This window comes from Pleuronectes platessa, chromosome 3, assembly GCF_947347685.1.
Source record: "Pleuronectes platessa chromosome 3, fPlePla1.1, whole genome shotgun sequence".
In the NCBI taxonomy this organism is placed as follows: Eukaryota; Metazoa; Chordata; class Actinopteri; order Pleuronectiformes; family Pleuronectidae; genus Pleuronectes; species Pleuronectes platessa.
In genome coordinates, this window is record NC_070628.1 from 27,132,105 (window position 1) to 27,151,173 (window position 19,069).

The window sequence follows — 19,069 nt, forward strand, 5'->3', positions numbered from 1 at the left end:
ACTGTACCGCGGTGACGTCAGCCGCTCGTGGTGCAGGATTTTGTCATCATGTGGGTCGTGACTAGGGAGCACCAGCCCTGAGTGACACAGTGGTGCTCCGGCACAGCGGATGTTTGGTGCAGACCTCGGATATGAATAAAGACTGAGTGGAGAGTGTGGGAGGACAGGGAGCTCCTGCTCTAATGGATCTTTTCTTCACATTTAAGACGTGTACACTTTCTCTGTCAACTCGATAGGGACACTTTATTACTGGGTTAGTGAATAGGATGAATGTTACACTATTGTGAATTATTAAATGTGAATAATGTATAAAGTCAGGTTATCACTGCTCACTGCATATATTTGCTCATACTTAAAAAAAATAAAGTCCTTAAGAGTTGACAAAGAATTTCGGTTCATGGTGACCCCCCCTGTCTGCGTGTCAAAAAATGAAATGGAAAAGTGGCTACATTTATTTTATGGCAAAATGGAACTGATTGAAGATAATCGGCTAAACAATTTTTTTACACCTGCTTCTTGACAAAATGACCAGGTTTTATTTAAACTAACGCAAATAAAGTGTGTATTATATTTGATATACAAATTAAGTTCTAATGACCAATTTCCCCAGGGGGGAATATTGATCATTACAATGGCACACTGTATTTCTGCTAATGCATGCAGATTGTTCAGTGACTGGTTGAACCAATTAATGCAATGAAGTGGAATGACCATCTGAGGAACACCAGGAGAAACGTCTTGTTTGACAATCAAATGTAAATCTGCCTAATGTAGCAGCAGAACACTCACTCAAAAACAGGCTCTGCTGACACCGAATACACCAAGTAAAAGTCCAGTAGAGACATGATCCATCAAAGAGACACAGAATTGTTACAATCAACGTGTCTCTTCAGGGAGAGACAGCCATTTGCCCTGGACTTGAGTTAAACCTGGAAGCTGTGAAATGAATGACTGAAAATGTACACGCCCACAATACACAGATAAGTATTGTCCTCATTCCTATTATGAGGTGAAACTTGTAAAAATATATATACTTTCATCTGCCTTCAGCAAAATGTTAGTTTTCAGTTTTCAGTGGGTTAAAGGTGTTGCCCCAACATTACTGCTTATTTCAGAGACCAAGCAGTTTGCTCTGTAGTAGTAATAGTAGAAGTATTAATCATAATAATAATAACTAGTATCAAAGGCAATATGAAATTCACAAACAATCAGAGTAAAAATAAAATAATAATGATAAAGATTTGGATAATAAAAGTCATAGACATCAACCAATAGAAGCTTTTTTATAAAGATGTGTCTTAACAAGAGAGATAAAACATTAACCAACTCTGCTAGTCTAATCTCTTCTGGCACATGGGCCCTGATGGCAAAGGCTCTATCTCTATTGGTTTTCAGTCTAGATTTCTGAATGGCTAGAAACGCCTTACGAGAGGATCTCAGGATCTCTTATAGGGAGATAAAAAGGTTTTAAATATAGGTAGTGGCCAGCCCATGCCTGGCTTTAAGTGTAATTAAAAGAACTTTAAAATAATTCCGAAAATAAACAGGCAGCCAGTGCAAGTATGCTAAAACAACAACAATCTTTTGGAAGGTGTTAGAAGCCGAGCGGGAGCATTCTGGACTAACTGTATTTGGAGGATTGATTTCTTTCCTTTTTTTTTTGCAAAATTAAATTACAAAAAGGAATATGTTAATAAAGATGTAAAATCTCCGCTGTGTTCAAGTCCTTGACTGTGGCACACGCACAATTAGTTTTCAAGCGGTTTTCGTTATGTCTCATTTTAGATCTGTTTCTGATGGTCAAACATAAGAAAAACTAGAACTACCACCCTGAAGTTGTTCTTTATACCTCTGACATGTTTTGTTGAGTTCACGGTGACCTTTGACCTCTGCTCAAATCTAATCAGTTAATCTGTGAGTCCGATTGAATGTTTTTTCCAATTTTTGAGGAAATTCTCTGAAAGCATTCTAGAGATATCGTGTTCACAAGAATGGGACTGACACACAATCTGAAAAAGTGGTAAAAATAAATTTAGGAGGAATAAACTATTTTCTTATTTAGCATATTGAGAATTTAATTACAATTTAAGATTAAAGTTGAACATTTAAGAAAAAGGTTGTTTATACATCTGACCAACTCAACAAAATATCTTATGCGATTAAATATCCTTAAATTTAGTTCTACTTTATTCTTGAAAAGCAAAAGTAAGAAAATTCTTCCTCCTCGTCGGAGGATTGATTTCTGAATAAGACCATTCTAAAGGGAGATACAGTAGTCAAGGCGAGAGGAAATAAGGGAGTGAATGAATTTTTCCAGATCTATATGTGACATTAAAGGTTAAACCTTGGCTATGTTTCTTAAATAATAAAAACTACTAATGTGTGGTTTGAAGCTCAGGTTTTGGTCAAAGGCCACACCCAGATTTTTTGCTTTGATTAAATTTGATTTCTGATTCTAACATGTCTGCCTGATTACTGCCATTATATCATTTGGAATTATGTAGTGCACAGTAACAAAACAGCAACAAGCAGTGGTTTGTGTGTTTGATGAAGAGCTGGAGGAAGCTGGCTTACTGCTAGGTGTGGATGGAGTTTGGGTTAATGTGTATTTTTTTAGATCTTCAAACATGCAGCCTGGAGCTACTTCATAGCCATTTTAAGAACACATTGGGTTTTCCATGAAAAAAATCTAAATTTTGTTACTTTGAGCAGAGTTGTCTCTTTAGGGGTTTAATATGTCATGAGAGACATCATATTTGGTCTGATTACATTCTTACACTGAAATAAAGGAAAGAAGCTGCTTCAATAAGATGCTTTCCCACAGAATCAGTAGACATCTCAATACAACCAAATCCTCATCACTGTGAATATACTGATATCTAGTGGATAGAGGAGAACACTGCATGAGTAGTGGACAGAAAACCTCCTCACTTTTTGAATCAGAGGTTGAATGTGGCAGATATGAGAAACTGAAATCTTTGTTGAAAAGGAGCCATTTGTCACAGCCCGGCTCAAGACTGCGGCAAGGAGGGAGACGACACGGGAAAACTGTGGCTCTTTTAGAACATTTATTAATGGAACCAACTACAAACAGCAGCCAACTCTTCAAAAACAAAACAGAGAAAAGGTACTGGCGTCCGGGAGAGCCAACCTCGTCCCGCAGGTAGCGCAAGAGAGAGAGAGCGACAAATCTGGCCAGCCTTTTAAGGGGCAGAGCACACCTGGCCGAGATGTGCTCTGATTGTTGTTGACACCCACTCCACCTGTAACTCAGAAGAGGGAGAACAGGGACACCTGGTGTCCATGTGAGTATGGAAGGGGTCGTCACACATTGTTGTTACAAATTTATAGTAAGGGATCATATTAAGTGTTTAAACACAGTGCAACTGTAGCAAAGACTCATGAAGTCGGCAACATGGGAAGGTGTAGTTTGTGTTTGTTGTTAAGCTATCAGCAGCCAAAGGCCTTTAGTTATACCAGAGCCAATCTAAGCAGAGTCTATCCCCTCTGTATTGGGTGAATGGGCGGTGTGGCCAAAGGGGTAGAGCGGCCGTTCTCCAACATGAAGGTTGCCCGGTTCAATCCCCACTCTTCCCCATCTGCATGCCAAAGTGTCCTTGGCAAGATACTGAACCCCTAAATGGCCCCTTGTAAAATGTTGAGTGTACTAAAGATGTACGTCGCTTTGGACAAAAGTGTCAGCTAAATGACATGTAATGTAATGTATTAATGCTACTGAAATAACCTATAATTCACTTACCAGGCAGTCACAAGGTTGCCTTCAATGGATTGAACACATTAGGCTAAAATACTTTTTTACACCTGCTTCTTGACAAAAAGGCTGTGTTTTATTTAATAAATAGAAACATAGCTTTGTTTAGCATTCTGCTAGTGCATGCTGATTGGGGAGCGCCTGATTGGAGGAATACTGGATGGTGAATGGAAAGTGAATGAAGTTGAATTACCATCTAAAGGAGGACCAGGAGGAGCGTTGGACAACTAAAGTGTCTTGTGGTGTGTGATGTCACAGAAACTTACAGAAAGGTTTTTCACAATGAGTCAAAATATGCAAATCTACTGAAATGGATCTTTTCTACATCTTACATTGATAACATGAGAGAAATTGTCAGAACAATTATGAATACCACATGAAAGTTTTAGGATACAGCTCAAAAGACCCCCATTCATTCTGGTGCCACTAACACAAGAAATGCAGATGAACTGTATCTCTCTCTCTTTCTCTCCTAAAGAGTAACTAAATCAGTATTTATTACCACAAGGCATTGAGCAGCCGTGTTTTGTTGCTTAGTAACTCAACTTCCTATTTCTCACAGGACGTTTCAAAAGTTTCAATGTCTCACTTTATCAAATGATATCATTATTTAAACTAATCAGATTTATATTACATGTAAATATCCCTTTGTGAAAAATAAAAACTTTTCAGCAAACTGCTACTGAACTAAATACAGAAGTAACAAACTATGTGAATTTGACAATCGCTGAAAAAGATCAAAAAGTGAAGGCAAATACATTATTAACTTTTTGTTAATTCTACAAAGACATGTGTAAGGTTTTTAGCAAATACAGTTGTACCTGTAGATAACGTACTTTTATATTTTTGTGCAATCAAAGATGAAACAAGTGGAAGGTCAAATTTTATTCTGTTCCGAAAGTTGAAAAACCAAGTTGCTAGCAGCCCTTTCACAACCAAGCACAGGAGGGTTAATACAAATAAAGTCGTAACTGAGATCTGAAGTACTTACATTACAGGTTCATCTTTACAATTGTTTACTTTGTTAATGGTAGATTTACTAGTCTAAGTCTTAATTGACAATATGTCAAATGTAAAAATGCTACATTCAACATCTTTAACATTATATTTCACAATAAACACATCACTACCACAAAATGGACCAATATTTTCTATGACAATGACCTGTACACCCCACCCAAACCAATGTATCTATGCCTCAGTGGTCAGAGAATGAAAGGTCTCAATATTCTATCTAATAGTGCATTTCCTATCAAAATACATATTTTCTGTAAAAAAAATCAGACTGCAGAAGGAAACAAATATTAAAGATTAGGGTTTAGATTTCAGAACTGGGTAAAGTAATAACTCGTTTACTGGTTTGTTTTAGTAGTACAGGAAGGCCTGTGTGGATTTATTTCAGATTTTATATTATTGATTGGGATGCTTTCACTCCATTTTGGATGGTCTCTGTCTGCAGATCTTCTGTGCGGGACACCACTTTTCCATCAACTATCTCCTCAATCACAACTCTAGTCCTCTGGGTAATGACTGGTTTAGATTCTGAGGAAAATCAAAGGCAAAATAAAATCAGTAGAATATTTCATTAAAGAGGCAGAGAGCTAAAATAAATGCAATGGTGATATCAACTTACTTTTGACCTCTTTGACCACAGTCTTTTGTACGATGGTGGCAGAAGATTTGCTGGAAGAGCAGAAAAGACAAAAAATAAGTCTAACTACTGAAGATGGAAATTATACAAATGTGATAAATGAGTAGTTTGGCATTTTGGTTAATACACTTTGCTTTTTTTACTGAGAGTCAGATGAGATAGAAGGAGCTGACTAAATGTAAGATAGCAAATGTTGTATTTATAGTTGGTGGTCAATTGCCATCAGCGGGGGCATTTAGACATGAAAGGGCTATTCCCTAAATGTTTAACTATTTCTTTATTATACTTTTCATCTGTGTATAAAATTGTCTTAAACAGTATGTACAGATTCTTACCTTGAATCCTCTCCATCCAGCAGCCTTCGGTACTCTGCGATCTCCATCTCTAGCCTGGTCTTGATGTCAAGAAGCTGCTGGTAATCGGCGGACTGCCTCTCGATGTCCGTCCTCATTTTGCTGAGCTCACTCTCCAGGTGGTAGACCCTATCCTGGAGCTGGCTCAGCTGCATGCTGTAGCTGGACTCGGTCTCAGACAGTGTAGTCTCCAAGGCAGATTTCTGCACAGGACACAAAACAAGGAGGAGATATAAGAAGCCTCCCAGGAACTAATTGCTTGTTTTCCAATGCCTCTTTTAATTGTGTTGCCTGAGGCATAAAAAAAAGTGACTGGCAGGTTTAGTGACTGTTATTCATAGCATGTCTAGTCATACATGTTGTGAAATATGTTACTATGGCATGTGTGGTGAATGCACTGCAGTAACACGAGATGATAAGATGCAACTGGTTGGCAATAATTGTGTTGTATGGTAGTGAAAAAAATCTGCATCTGTTCACAAGGGGTGAGCCCTACCAGGCTGAGCTGGGACTGCAGCTCAATCTGCAGAGACTGCAGGGTCCGCTTGAGCTCGTTGATCTCGCTGCGGGAGCTCTGGAGGATCTCTGTGCTGGTTGACACCTGCTTGTTCAGTTCATCAAACTGGAGGACATGGAATTGGACATGAAAATGCTCAGAAAGCTATTCAGGCAATAAGATGATTATTGTAGTTTTTTCTTTTTCATGAGGTTTTATGTGTCATTCGTCCCGCTCCCCCTCACCTTGACCTTGTACCAGGCGTCCATTTCGCGGCGGTTCTTTTCGGCAATGCCCTCATACTGAGACCTGATTTCGTCCATGACAGCGCTCAGGTCCGCCTGGGGCTTGGCATCCACCTCCACGTTCACAGAGCTGGTATTCATTTGATTGCGCATGGCTGCAAGCTCCTACAGGCAAAGGGAGAGCCAAAGAAGGATTGAGTAAAAGAAGGTTCAAAGAGCCCATTTGGAAAACAGCTAAATTCCCACTCCAAAAAAATCCAATATTGTATTTTTACAGTAAACAATAACTTGTTCTGTTCAGTGCACTCTGTTTTGGCCAACAGATCCTAAATTTATCTGATGTCACTAATGTTTGCTTGTATTGATTCAATTTAAAATGGATGATAATATCTATAAATAATATGTATGTATATATTGAGGAACAGTATGGAGTTCCTTTTGCAGCATCTCCATTAGTGAACCGACTGTAGGAACTTCCTATCTGACATGTCTTGTCTTATGATGATGACTCTCATGAGTGCTTGTTTTACGGCCGCACCCTGTGGCCTGGGCAGCATGTGCTTCTACATACACAGCTTGAGGGCCCAACAGACAATGCAAATAATGTTTGTTTGCTCAAGTTAAAGATGGCATCCCTAGGCTTTTGGCAAATATATGACTAACTCTCCCATGAAAAACTATTTAAATATTTATCTTAGCGTCTTTTCTCAGGAACCAAGGATGAATTAATGGATGATGCTCCCTTCTGGTAAAGTAAAGAAACTATCTATCCTTTAAGAAAGACTCTAAGATACTCAGTAAGATACTGGGGACGGGCTCTCTAAGATAGTTTGATGTTATTGCTGGCTGCAGAAACCTCACCTCTGCATGGTTCTTCTTCAGGTAGACCAGCTCCTCCTTCAAGCCCTCGATCTGCATCTCCAGGTCCGACCGGGCCATGGTCAGCTCATCCAGAACCTTGCGCAGTCCGGCGATGTCCTGCTCCACAGACATGCGCATCGCCATCTCATTCTCAAACCTGCGTAGGAAAGCAGCATGGACGTTCATGTACCTGCTCAATTACTGTTAGAACTAACAACACAAGCAGACACGGTGACACTGCGCCAAAACCAGTCCGACCGGTTTTTATCTCTGTTGACCGTTACACCCCTGTGTGTGACAATATTTCCACTAAGTCTGGAATGCCTGTACCAGTCATGTTATAATACTGCAGGTCATTACATTTTTTAAAATAGATTAAAGATTATAATTCCTGATAAACTATTGCACTCACTTGATCCTGAAGTCCTCTGCTGCCAGTCTGGCATTGTCAATCTGCAGCATCAGCCTGGCATTGTCCTGTGTGGCAACATTTATCTAAAAAAAAAAAGTAGCAGCATTGTTAGTCATCTCTGATCCACAAAGATATGTTGGTGATTCATTTGCCCAGAATGTGGGGCAACAAGCTTTCTTTTGATCTTCAGAAGAGAGCTCTTTACGCCTGAGTGGCGCTCCACTGTAATTATTATAAACCGTTGATGGCATCAGGTGATAAGTCATATTAAACTTTACTTTTATTATGGAGTGCCTGCATTTTAAAGTGCAGCAACTCCAATGACCTTGCAAATGCACATACTTCAAATTCTCCATGGTGACATTTTATGATTTACTTGATAAATCATAAAATGATTGACCAAATGAACCGATCCTGTTCTGAGGTCACACGACTGACTAAACTCCACAGTATTTACAAAGAAAGTATGGTAATGAGGAATCATCAAGGTGGGGCAATAATTAAAGGTGTTAATCTTCACCATGTCATGTTAAATGGATGATGTTTTGTTTTAATTATATCGCACATGATTGTCTGTAAAAGATTAAGGAGTTGGGGGCAATTAATACATTTTTTGGTAGATTATCATTTGTTTGTGTTTATATAATTTTAATGATGATTTAATGATACTTATTGTCGTTATATGTTATATAGAAAGTTAAAGGAGTTATGGGACACGAAATAATATCCCCTGTGGATTATGTTATATTGTAATGATGATTCTTGACTCTATGTAACAGAAGTCAATTTGAATTGGATAATGAAACACATTTCATATTTCACAGTGTGTGAGGAGGGGGGCAGCTCACCTTGTTGCGCAGCTCGTCCAGGATGGGCTGGTACCTGCTGTAGTCCTTCACAGCGGGGGCCTGCTTCTCGTACCACTGGCGGATCTGAAGCTCCAGCTGCGCGTTGGTGGTCTCCAGGACGCGGACCTTCTCCAGGTAGGTGGCCAGCCGGTCATTCAGGTTCTGCATGGTCCCCTTCTCACTGCCCGAGATCATGTTTCCTCCGCCACCTCCTCCGACCGCAGACATCAGGTCGAACCCGGAGCCGATGCCGTCGGAGGCGTAGGACACCCGGACGTTTTTACCGCCCGCGCCGCCATGGACGCTCGTTCCGCGCCTGGAGCTCGTCATGGACTTGACGGAGGAGTAGGACATGGAGGATAATCCAAAGCGGTTGGACATGGTGGCTTCTCTTCTGACCCTGGTGCTGGATTTCACTGGAAGTAGTCTGAGCCCTGGAGAGGTGCGGAGCAGCTGGTGTTGAAGGCAGCCCGGAGGATGCGTTTTATAGCCGCCTCCCTGCAGATGGGTGCGGCCGAGCAGGTAGATGGAAAGATGCTGCTCACCCGCCATCACAGGTGTGACCACAGGGCGTGGTGAGCTGCCCTTCAGGTTTCCTGTCCGCCATGTCTGAACCACTGTTCCCATTAAGGAAGAGGTGTGAATCACTGACATCTTTCATGTCAGCCGCTCTGACAGAGGAATGGTTTATCTTATACCAAGACGAGCTGGGGACAACTAACCCATTTAACACAATGATTTGAACCGTGTATTTATTACTAGAATGGACTAAAAGTTCAGTAGCCTACCCAAATGGGTCATTGATTGTGTTTGAATTTGAAAGATGACCATTGATTTAAAAATGTATAACCTTGAATATTGAAACTACATCAATGTTGGCAGACTTATTGTGTCTGTACCGGTGCTTAGAGCTAAATGCTCATTTGTTCATGCTAACATCTCCATAAAGACTTTCACTAACATGAGCTGCTTTCAGACATGGACTGACCTTCTGGGAATCTCTGGATCTCCGCTCAAGTTTCCAGGTGAGCTGTCTCCAAGCCAGCCCCATATTCAAAACTGTCCCAGTGAGCCCAGCTGAGAATACAGCAGGCGATCCTCAGTAGGATTCACTGTGAGCGATTGGGGGGGGGGGGGGGGGGGATAATCTCCTGCTGCTATGTTCCTGTGTGGAAGACAATCTCCGGAGAAAGTCAGGACCCAATTCTTCTGACATCCTCAAATAATGATTTAAAAGCGAAGCCAATTCATCTTGATTGACCCCTGGTGGCTTGCTGCATTAAGTCATAAACTCTATTTCCTCCATGGTAGTGGATGGGAAATAGACCAAGATAGTTATTTAATGCTAAATATGGGGTTAACCCTAACGATTAACAGCTCATGTAGTGGCAGATATATGATGCCTCACCCCCACAGCACTAACGCTGGAGAGATGCCCTGTCTATATAACTTCATACAGTTGATAAAACGTAAGTGTTTATAAACATGACCGCAGTGTTGCCAGGTTGCCTGGAGGCCTGCCATTGAGTGTTCTTGACTTTTCATTAATGAAAATGATATGTCATTGTTAGGTGTAGTCCCATTCCTCCAAGATGATAGAGAAAATAGAAAACGTACTTGTTGCAGTTTGCTGCCTCGGGCTGCCGCTGCTATTCCATGAACTGAGGAGCCCAGATGAGCACTTGTGTGTATTTTTCCATTTATGTCGCAGATAGTGATGTAAAAAGTTGGATCAGTGACTCGACCTTATTCTTTTCATGTTTGCGCATTAATGATCAGAAACTCACTAGGAGATGATAGATTTGTTACAAAGTAGATTTAATGGGCTTTTTTTCTTTACCTGTTTTTTTTTGTATTATGTAGTATAGTTTATATTGGCCTGCAGCTGTGTTGACTGATATTTGTGTTTGGAGCTTCACAAACAGACCGCAGTATGATCTGTTAGCTCAATGCCCCTGATATTTGACAATGTCTCTTGCCATCAATGTGTCTTGACAGAGGGCTTTCCTCTATATGTACAGTCTTTCTTATTTATGCTATAAGGAAATTGTTCAACTCCTGACAAGGGAAAACAGAGTTTTAACCAGAATGAGAACTTGGATTTAACTCAAATCATGAATAGGTTCTGTGCTTCTTCCACTGTCCCCTTTTCTAAAAAGACAGTGGCCTGCAGCTCTGTGTCTGACAGAGACTGTTTCGTGCCATGGCGTGGTTTGATTGTATAAGGCTGGTTTGTGTTGGCCAGTCTGTCAGCAGATTTTAATTCAGATTACCTTGAGCTGCCAAAGGTGTAATGCAAAAGCAAATCACAAAATGTGTTCACCGATCACCCAGTGGCAGATGCACAGCATTGGGCTGTTGTATTGGGATTAAGAACTGCAACAAACATTCTGACTACTGATGTTCACAGGTATGAAATTCGATATATCTAGGAATCTCCCTTTCTGTCCCCTAGCTCATATTGCCCATGCTGTCGAATAAATAGGGAGAGCGTGGCCTAGGGGATAGAGCAGGTGCTCTGCAACAAGAAGGTTGCCGGTTCGAATCCCACTCTATCCCATCTGCATGCCTAAGTTTCCTTGGCAAGATACTGAACCCCTAAATGGCCCCTCGTAAATGCTGAGTGTTCTAAAAATGTAAGTCGCTTTGGATAAAAGCGTCAGCTTAATGTAATGTAATGTAAATGCTTCACAGTGCAGACAAAAGTTGATCTTGGCAGAAATAGCGGCAAACGCCTGGATAAACTGTTGAAACTCTATTTTCTTAGCTGCTGCTGCCAAGCGACACGCACTCAGAAACTCATTAGGTTCCAATCCCACGAAGGATGTTTGTTTTTATGACTGCAGGCATTTATCCAAAAATAAACCTGTAAATCATTTCAATTGTTCATAGTTCCAAGCAATAACCATTTCATTGAACTTAATTAAAACTGATTGGCAGGTTTTATGCTGTAGTTAAGGGGTGAACAACCATTTGCCATTCAGTCAGGTGACAACCTATTTGGGCTGCTGTACAATAATTGAGGTAACCTCTAGATTCCTGTGGCTTCATCCACCTGACATGAATTATCAGACGTGCATCTTCTATACACCAACATTTTAATGGAGGCTAATACTTGTAAAATAATTGCAATTAGTTACAATTAACAATTAGAGAATAGGTAAGCTGAAACTGGTACTTGAGCTCAAAGCCATATTATCAAGATTTCCAAAAGTGACCATGTGTTATGTAAGAGTGGGGACCGGTATTATCACCCGATTCTGTGATTCCCTCACTTGTACAAAGTGGTAAATGGTAAATGGCAAAGGTAAATTTCAGCTGTGTCCTTTACACCGTGTTTCAAGCCTAAATGTCCTCTGGTAACTTCCTTTGAGGTGTTTTCATCCTCTTACGGATGACAGGAAAATGGTGGATGTAGGATTAGAATTTCTCTAGTAAAAAATGATTTTTATATTTTTGTTCTTCATTGTCATCTTCATTTCTTCTACTTAAATAACAAAAATATAAAAAATTAAATCGACATAATTATTTTGTATCAGTGTTTACGATTTCAGCCAAAGAAATCAGATAGGCTTTTTTATTTTGAATTTAACAGTTGGAGCTGTTATTGGTCGTGATCGCTATAAGTCACATGAATTGATATTGTTAAAAATCGACTTAAAGAGGTCAATAAACAGGAAATTGAATTAAAAATATTTTTATTATCTAATTTATTGTCATATCATTTTGGTCAGATTCATGAAATGTCTGCATGACAGTTGGGAGTGTGCAGGCATTTATTACAAAACTGTGTAAACTCTCCAACTAAGCTCAGATACATAAATATGACCTGTCTGAACTTTGGTGAGGTTTGAATGCTCATATTTAAAAGTCATAAACAATTAGAAATGGTTACATGCTGGGTCTATGGACCGATAAAATGAATAATAGTTGCAGCCCCACATATTTTTCATGATGATTCTGTACATACCCCTCCTCCACCAGCCCTTCTGCTGACCCCCCTCACTGTGAACATTAAGTTCACAGCCCGGACTTGTTTGGCTGAGACATTTGCCCATCCTTCTCTACGCCTCACTGACTGACTTTGGCACTCCTAGTCTAATTGTTATTTTTGAAGTGTTGTGTAAGCCCTAGGGGCTTTTTCAAAACTGTCAAACTGATTGTGAAAAAGATAATAGTTTTTCCTGCTCCGTTGCAAATATTGAATGAGAATTAATTTGATCTGAATAGGCTTTAATAGTATGAAAACAGCAATTTACACAATTTGTGAATGTCCATGAATGTCCATGTTCAGTTTTATTTATCCTTTAACCTTGAGAGAAATACTTTGAGGTCAATGTCTTTAGGATCATTTTTCCGTAACGTTTTCTTGATGTGGTCCCTCAGTATCATCTAAGACCTTGAGTTAAATGGAAAAAAGCAGTCATCACAGTTGACGTTAATGACACATAATGAGTTCTGCTCTGCATTTCTTGTAATTTTCTTACCACTCACCCAGCCGGTGTCAAAGGAGCCACCCTGTAGGGTTCATGCATAACTAGGCTGTGCCTTTCACTTTTCTTCCTTGTAAAGTTGTAAGACACCTTCCAAAGTATGTCTTAAATATTTGTGTCTTGTATGTCTCCCAGACTACAAACTATGAAATGTAAGGTATGGTGAGTGTCTGGTCGTCTGCAGAGAAGACAAACACACACTTTGTCAACTTCCCATGGTATGATCAGCATGATAGTCTAAGGTGTGGAGGGTTTGCTTTATTGAAAGAAAAGGGTAAGGGAATGTTTTTGGCTGGAAATGTGCACGATCTGGTTCTGACAGTGTTTATTTGAGGAGGACGTGTTTATCGGAGACTGTGGAACTGCGTGGCTCAGATATAATGAAATGCTCATGTGACATTTAGCTCCTCCTTAACTGCTTTCCGACATGAGCTTAACTCAGGCTATTCTCCAGGACATTTTTCCAGACAGGCTGGATGTGAGTATGCAAATGTCCGAGTGAGAGGCTCCTGCTGCATTGTTCATGTGAAAGACAGACTTCAGTTCAAATTGTGCAGACATTCTTCAGACAAGGGACTCTAACTTACGTCTTTATCTTTACCTTTATTTTGAAGTTGCTATCATTTCATCAATATGTTTCTAGCTCTAATTTCCAAATCTTTTTTCTGAAGAATACATTATATAAACTGTGAACCTAAGCATGTTGGCAGATTTTTTCAGTAGGGCTTAAGCAGGAGATATTCAGATGCAGCCCCTCTGGGGAATGTCACGAGAAGATCCAGAGTTCACCTCATGTATGAAAGCAACTTTAATGTTGCTTACTTAAAATTTTTAAATCTCTACATATATGTTAGTAATCACATAATTTTGTCATTAATTAGCAAATTAGTGACATAATCTTACACCAAGATCTCATTTTATATATCAACATAGTATGCAGCACTGAGCTACATGTACGTCTGTTTGCTGTTTGGAGCTGGACAGGAAGTGTGCAGTGGTTTATCAAAGTTTTGTATCAAATTATTTTCAGTAGAAACATCAATAATGAGTGCTTAAACCAGTGTTTGACGGTTATAAATAAGTAGGTGCCACAGGTGGACTTGTGTGTTATTCGAAGACCTGCTGTTATTGCTTTCACTGCCTCTTACACTGGAAGACCAAGCACATGAGACAAGCTTCAGCTGAGCATAGTCCCTACATTAGTGTCTTATAGAAAGTTTATGTGAAGAATAATCCCTTCTGTGGTTTAGGATTTAAACAACAATACTCTCAATTAAGCACTCAGGTGACTTGCTTACAGTATCATGTACAGACAAAATTCTTCTGGCATGAACTAAGTTTTATAATTGCTAGAGAATGGATCAAAAGTGTTCTGTTTTTATAGCAGTTGTCTCTTTTGTCAAAGTCCTCCAGTAAAAGGCTCCTTGTACAGAGAATGAGGGGTCAAATGAGTCATGATCGAAGCGTTCCTCAGCGCCCACCCTTCAGGGGAACAGCAGCAGACTAATCTAACGTCCCTCTATTCAGTGTAACACCCATAGGTTATGGGAAAACTTGGCTTGTTTTAATTGTCCTGTAGATCATGTCCAGCTCTGAAGCCTTGCCTCTCCCCCTTGAACATTTTGTCAAACAAGTCCCGACCTGTAATTTCCTTTTGTTCTTAGTTACATCACTCCCCCGACCAAACACTGCCGCTCATGCCGTGCAACCGGGGCTATTTCTTAGATCTTTGTGGGAGCAACATGACATTAAGTAAACAAGTTTGGTGGCATTCCTCATTAGCAGTCACAGCAGAAATCATCTGTCCCAGACATTCAGAATACAGATGAATACAACGCCCTGATGGGTGTTGTTTTTCCAACCGACAGCATTATTAATTGCATTGTCATCATCGCCAGCTTCTTGCCAACAGGAGGACACTTTGCTGAAAGGGTATGGGATTGTGATGACGGTGAGATTCCTGTCAGTGCTGTCTGTCTGTCTATCTATCTATCTATCTATCTATCTATCTATCTATCTATCTATCTATCTATCTATCTATCTGTCTATTTATCTATCTATCTATCTATCTATCTATCTCTCTATCCAAAATAAAAGGTCTGCTTTCTTCTCCTCATCTATTGTTTCTCCTGGGAAAGAGAAAGTCTCGACAGGTACAATATTTGTACAATAGTTGGAGCAGGTAGAACTCCAGGCTCACTTGTCTGAATTAATAATCCCCACATCCTGTTTTTTTAGCAAAGCACAAGTGTTTGCCCAAGGGAGGAATACTTGCAAATTCAAATAGGTGATTCTTTGAAGTCAAGGTAGGCACAAAGACACAGATGAGAGAAGGAAATTTAATATTCTCCCAACAGTCAAACATGTATAATGAAATATTGCATGTCAAAGGAGGTCAGCTGTTACCGTCCATGCAGACAGTAAGAACTGTAGTTCCAGTTGCAGTTGCAGCATGCAATTCATTTCTTTCTCTCTCATGAAAACGTTCACCCTATAGTCTGTGTACCTGTTACTGGGAACCTGTTGCTCCTAAGAGTGACCTTCGTTACCACCACAGATTTAATTGCCATACAGGCCTGATGAGATTGTGCTGCAATCAGGGCTTCAGAATGGGTGCAGTGGAGGCTCAGACACTGACAAAGATCTCCAATAAGATGAGATATATCCATTATACACGTCTACGTTTCTAAAGGAGTTTAGCTTTTTACTGGGCTTTGCAATAATGTATAGTGGAGACTTTGCTTAGGAGGGTGAGAGGCCGACTAATCATTAGTTTCGGTTTGTGCAACACCTATTGAAATTAAACATTGTATATAAGCTTTATGATAAGAAGAAGAAAAAGAAGAAGAGTAAGAAGAAGAAGAAGAAAAACTAAAAATGTTTCCTCTTACAACCTTAAATTGCAAATGAAAAATATTGATATCTTAAGCAATAAATACCACATGTATGCCACTCTGGTAAAACAAGAAGCATATGAAGGCCAATCCTAGTAGCAATTTAAACATTCAATTGTTATTTTACTTAAAAAGTTATAATTTATTAGACAATCCAACAAGTAATACTTCATGACCCATTATCATGCTCAAAGCAAGAAGAGTGTCGGTTGGACTCCCGGATTGGCCTTTGTATTTGGAGGTATCTATGTTGGTTTTCCTGGTTACACCGGCTTCTTCCCACAGTTCAAACACATGTGGATTTGGGTTTCGGTTAATTTGAGAGTCTTACTTAACCTTGTTAAAACATATCAGTGTGATTGGTTGACACCTGTCCAAGGTGTAGGCTATAGATAATGGATGGATGGATAGACATTGTGTAACTAACAAATAGTGAATCATCTTTCTTCTGCTGATGTTTGAGGTAAGGAGCAGAGGGTCCAAATGGAGGAACCTGTTCTCGGCCATTAGTTGGGTTACAGCTTTCCTTCTTATTAAACCGACTTGTGACATAGGATAAAAAAATCACGTTGGGAGTCGAAAGCGAAAATTCTGCATTTCTCTGAACTCTTTCTGAAGTTAGGGACTGACCTAGCTAGCTTGCTTATTTACATGTTGGTAGCTTTGAGTGCTTTTCTGCTTGATACCTAATTGTTACCTCTAGTGTTTCATTTGTTTGCAGCTCGACAGCTGATTCATTACAGTTTTTCTCCATTGCTTTGGCTCATTTCACCAAACAGAAGTGACATTCTCAAAACAACACGTGCAAACCTCCGAACCACTGGCCACTTGTTCACAACAGATTGGAATATCTCATTCCTTTAATCAAATTGCAATTGTATTAGCACATCCTTGCACATGACAAGTACAATTGCCTACAGCTTGCACAAATTTCAAATGATTTAGCACACCTTTGCAAACGGTTAGGTACAATTGCCTTCAGTTAGCCCAATTACCAATTGAATATATATTGCTGGTCAAAACTGACTGTCGCTTCTCAGTCAAGTGGTGGTTCTCTACAGAACATGTTGAAATCATTTTCTTGTGTACATTATCCCCTGCACAATAGTTCACTACACTATCAAAATCTTTCAGGCACTTAATACCATGAAAAACATCATAGTATACACTGTAATGTGGATCTCTTGGATCATCGGCTTAATTTTCAGGTAGAACTTTCAGGTGCAGTTTTTTTCCGCATGGAGGTGGAGGGTCTATGAGTATCGGGCTCAAAACCAGAGGTCCCTGCTCCAGGCAATTGATGCTGCTTATGGTGATGTCACAGCAGAGCAGTGTCAGGGATGGTTCCGGCATTTACGCCGATTCTTCCCCCGTTGCATAGCAAGGGAGAACATCAGATGTGATGTTGATGAAAATCTGTGGCCAGACAGACATGAGCGCGAGGATGAAAACTATTGAACCTACAGCTTTGCTTTACCTTCTTACTGTATGTGTTGTTGGTGTTCTAGGCTATACCTAATTTTAGTTTTGATGTGCTTATTGTTTGACAGTATATTGTGCTGAACACATTTTCTGTTACTGTAACCACGATGTATGGCAATTACTGTAACAATTTCAATGGCATCATGAGTGCAATATAGTATTTTATGTGAAACCTTGACTTAATCTTTTTTTTGTTTGATACACATAGTATTCTGGAAAGAAAACATCTACTGTAACCATTCAGTGTCAAAGGACTGAGCCAAGATTGAAATGTGCACATGAGGGATATCTCTATGGTCCACTGCCATACTGACAAAACATCTAAACATTTTGACCTGTAGTGTTTAAACAATGCCAAAGGGACTTTTCATTTTGGGGACACTGACTATTTGTATGAGAAAAGGATTTAGTTTTGACTGATGAGTTTTCTGTTTTGGGAGAGATATGACCTTTTGAAGGTGATCTATGTAGTTGTGCTGAGCCATATGGGCTATTTTACCAATTGCACTTAGAGCTCTGAGAATGTCATTTCTGTTTTGTGAAATGAGCCAAAGCAATGGAGAAAAACTGTGGAACGAACCCTGGTTCTAGCATTACCCACATATAAACTGCTAAGTGACAATTATGCTACATTTTAGCATGAGCCTGTGACTTCCATATGTAGCTGAACACTGTTCATTAAATAGTTTTGCATAAGCAGTGACAGAATCAGCAACTTGTATTTAAGAATTGTATGGTCTTTTTCGCTAAATGACATGTCAGTCAAGTGTCATTAAACAACTGATTAAAATGTTGTTTTTATTTTTATTTGTTTTTGTGAGAATGCATCACTTCATTTGTTATATCTGCAGACATTGAATTCAAGTAAACATTGGAGCAGCATGACAATATTTAGCAAAACCTTTGCTCCAGACACAAACTCTCAATTATTCTCTGAAACCAGTGATTGAGAAAGATGCAACGCTGCACAACGTGTGTTTTACTTGACTTCAGTAAACAGTCTATGTGGACGTCACATTAATTACAGTACATGTAACCTCTTATTAAAGGCCCACTCAAATACACACACTCACACACGGATCCTATCACTGTGTTTCCCTGAACATTCCCTCCACAGCTTGTGTTGCTCAGTGTTTGAAAGCTGCTCAGTAATCCTGGATCAGAGAGTACAAAGGGCCCCAGAGTCATGGTGATATAAACACTGTGTCCAGTGCCTACTCCACCGCTCTCCCCTCTCCCGAATGGTGCCCAGGGAGTGAGATGGGACAGGGAGGACCATCCTGATCGTGGCTGACAACGAAGACTATAGGTTGATATAGCAGTGGTGCTGGCAGGCTAATGGCAGCCTGCTTGCTCTGTCTCAGAGGCTTACTGCTGATGACCTGCGACACAGTGGGAAACAGTGTTGACCAGCTTCTTGTAGAGGAATGTGGCTAAGCTGTGGGGACTGTTGGATCGGCTCAGTGTGACCAGACAAATCGACTGAGGAACTTTTGCTACCAGTTACTACATTTACTGCCCTGTATTTGTTGAAGGTCACTCAGCTGTCGGTGAGTATCGCT

General features: G+C 40.0%; 1 protein-coding gene across 1 annotated transcript; it reads right to left on the reverse strand.

Annotated features, from left to right (window-relative positions):
- Positions 1–4,642: 4,642 nt before the first annotated feature.
- Positions 4,643–9,205, reverse strand: LOC128437166 (keratin, type I cytoskeletal 19). Its single transcript, XM_053419215.1, has 8 exons — positions 8,639–9,205; positions 7,791–7,873; positions 7,379–7,535; positions 6,518–6,682; positions 6,273–6,398; positions 5,759–5,979; positions 5,406–5,455; positions 4,643–5,314 (listed from the first exon to the last, which is right to left on the reverse strand). Exons 1-8 carry the CDS (start codon positions 9,188–9,190, stop codon positions 5,178–5,180), a joined length of 1,491 nt encoding a protein of 496 aa, XP_053275190.1. The 5' UTR covers positions 9,191–9,205; the 3' UTR covers positions 4,643–5,177.
- Between the last annotated feature and the right edge of the window lie 9,864 nt (positions 9,206–19,069).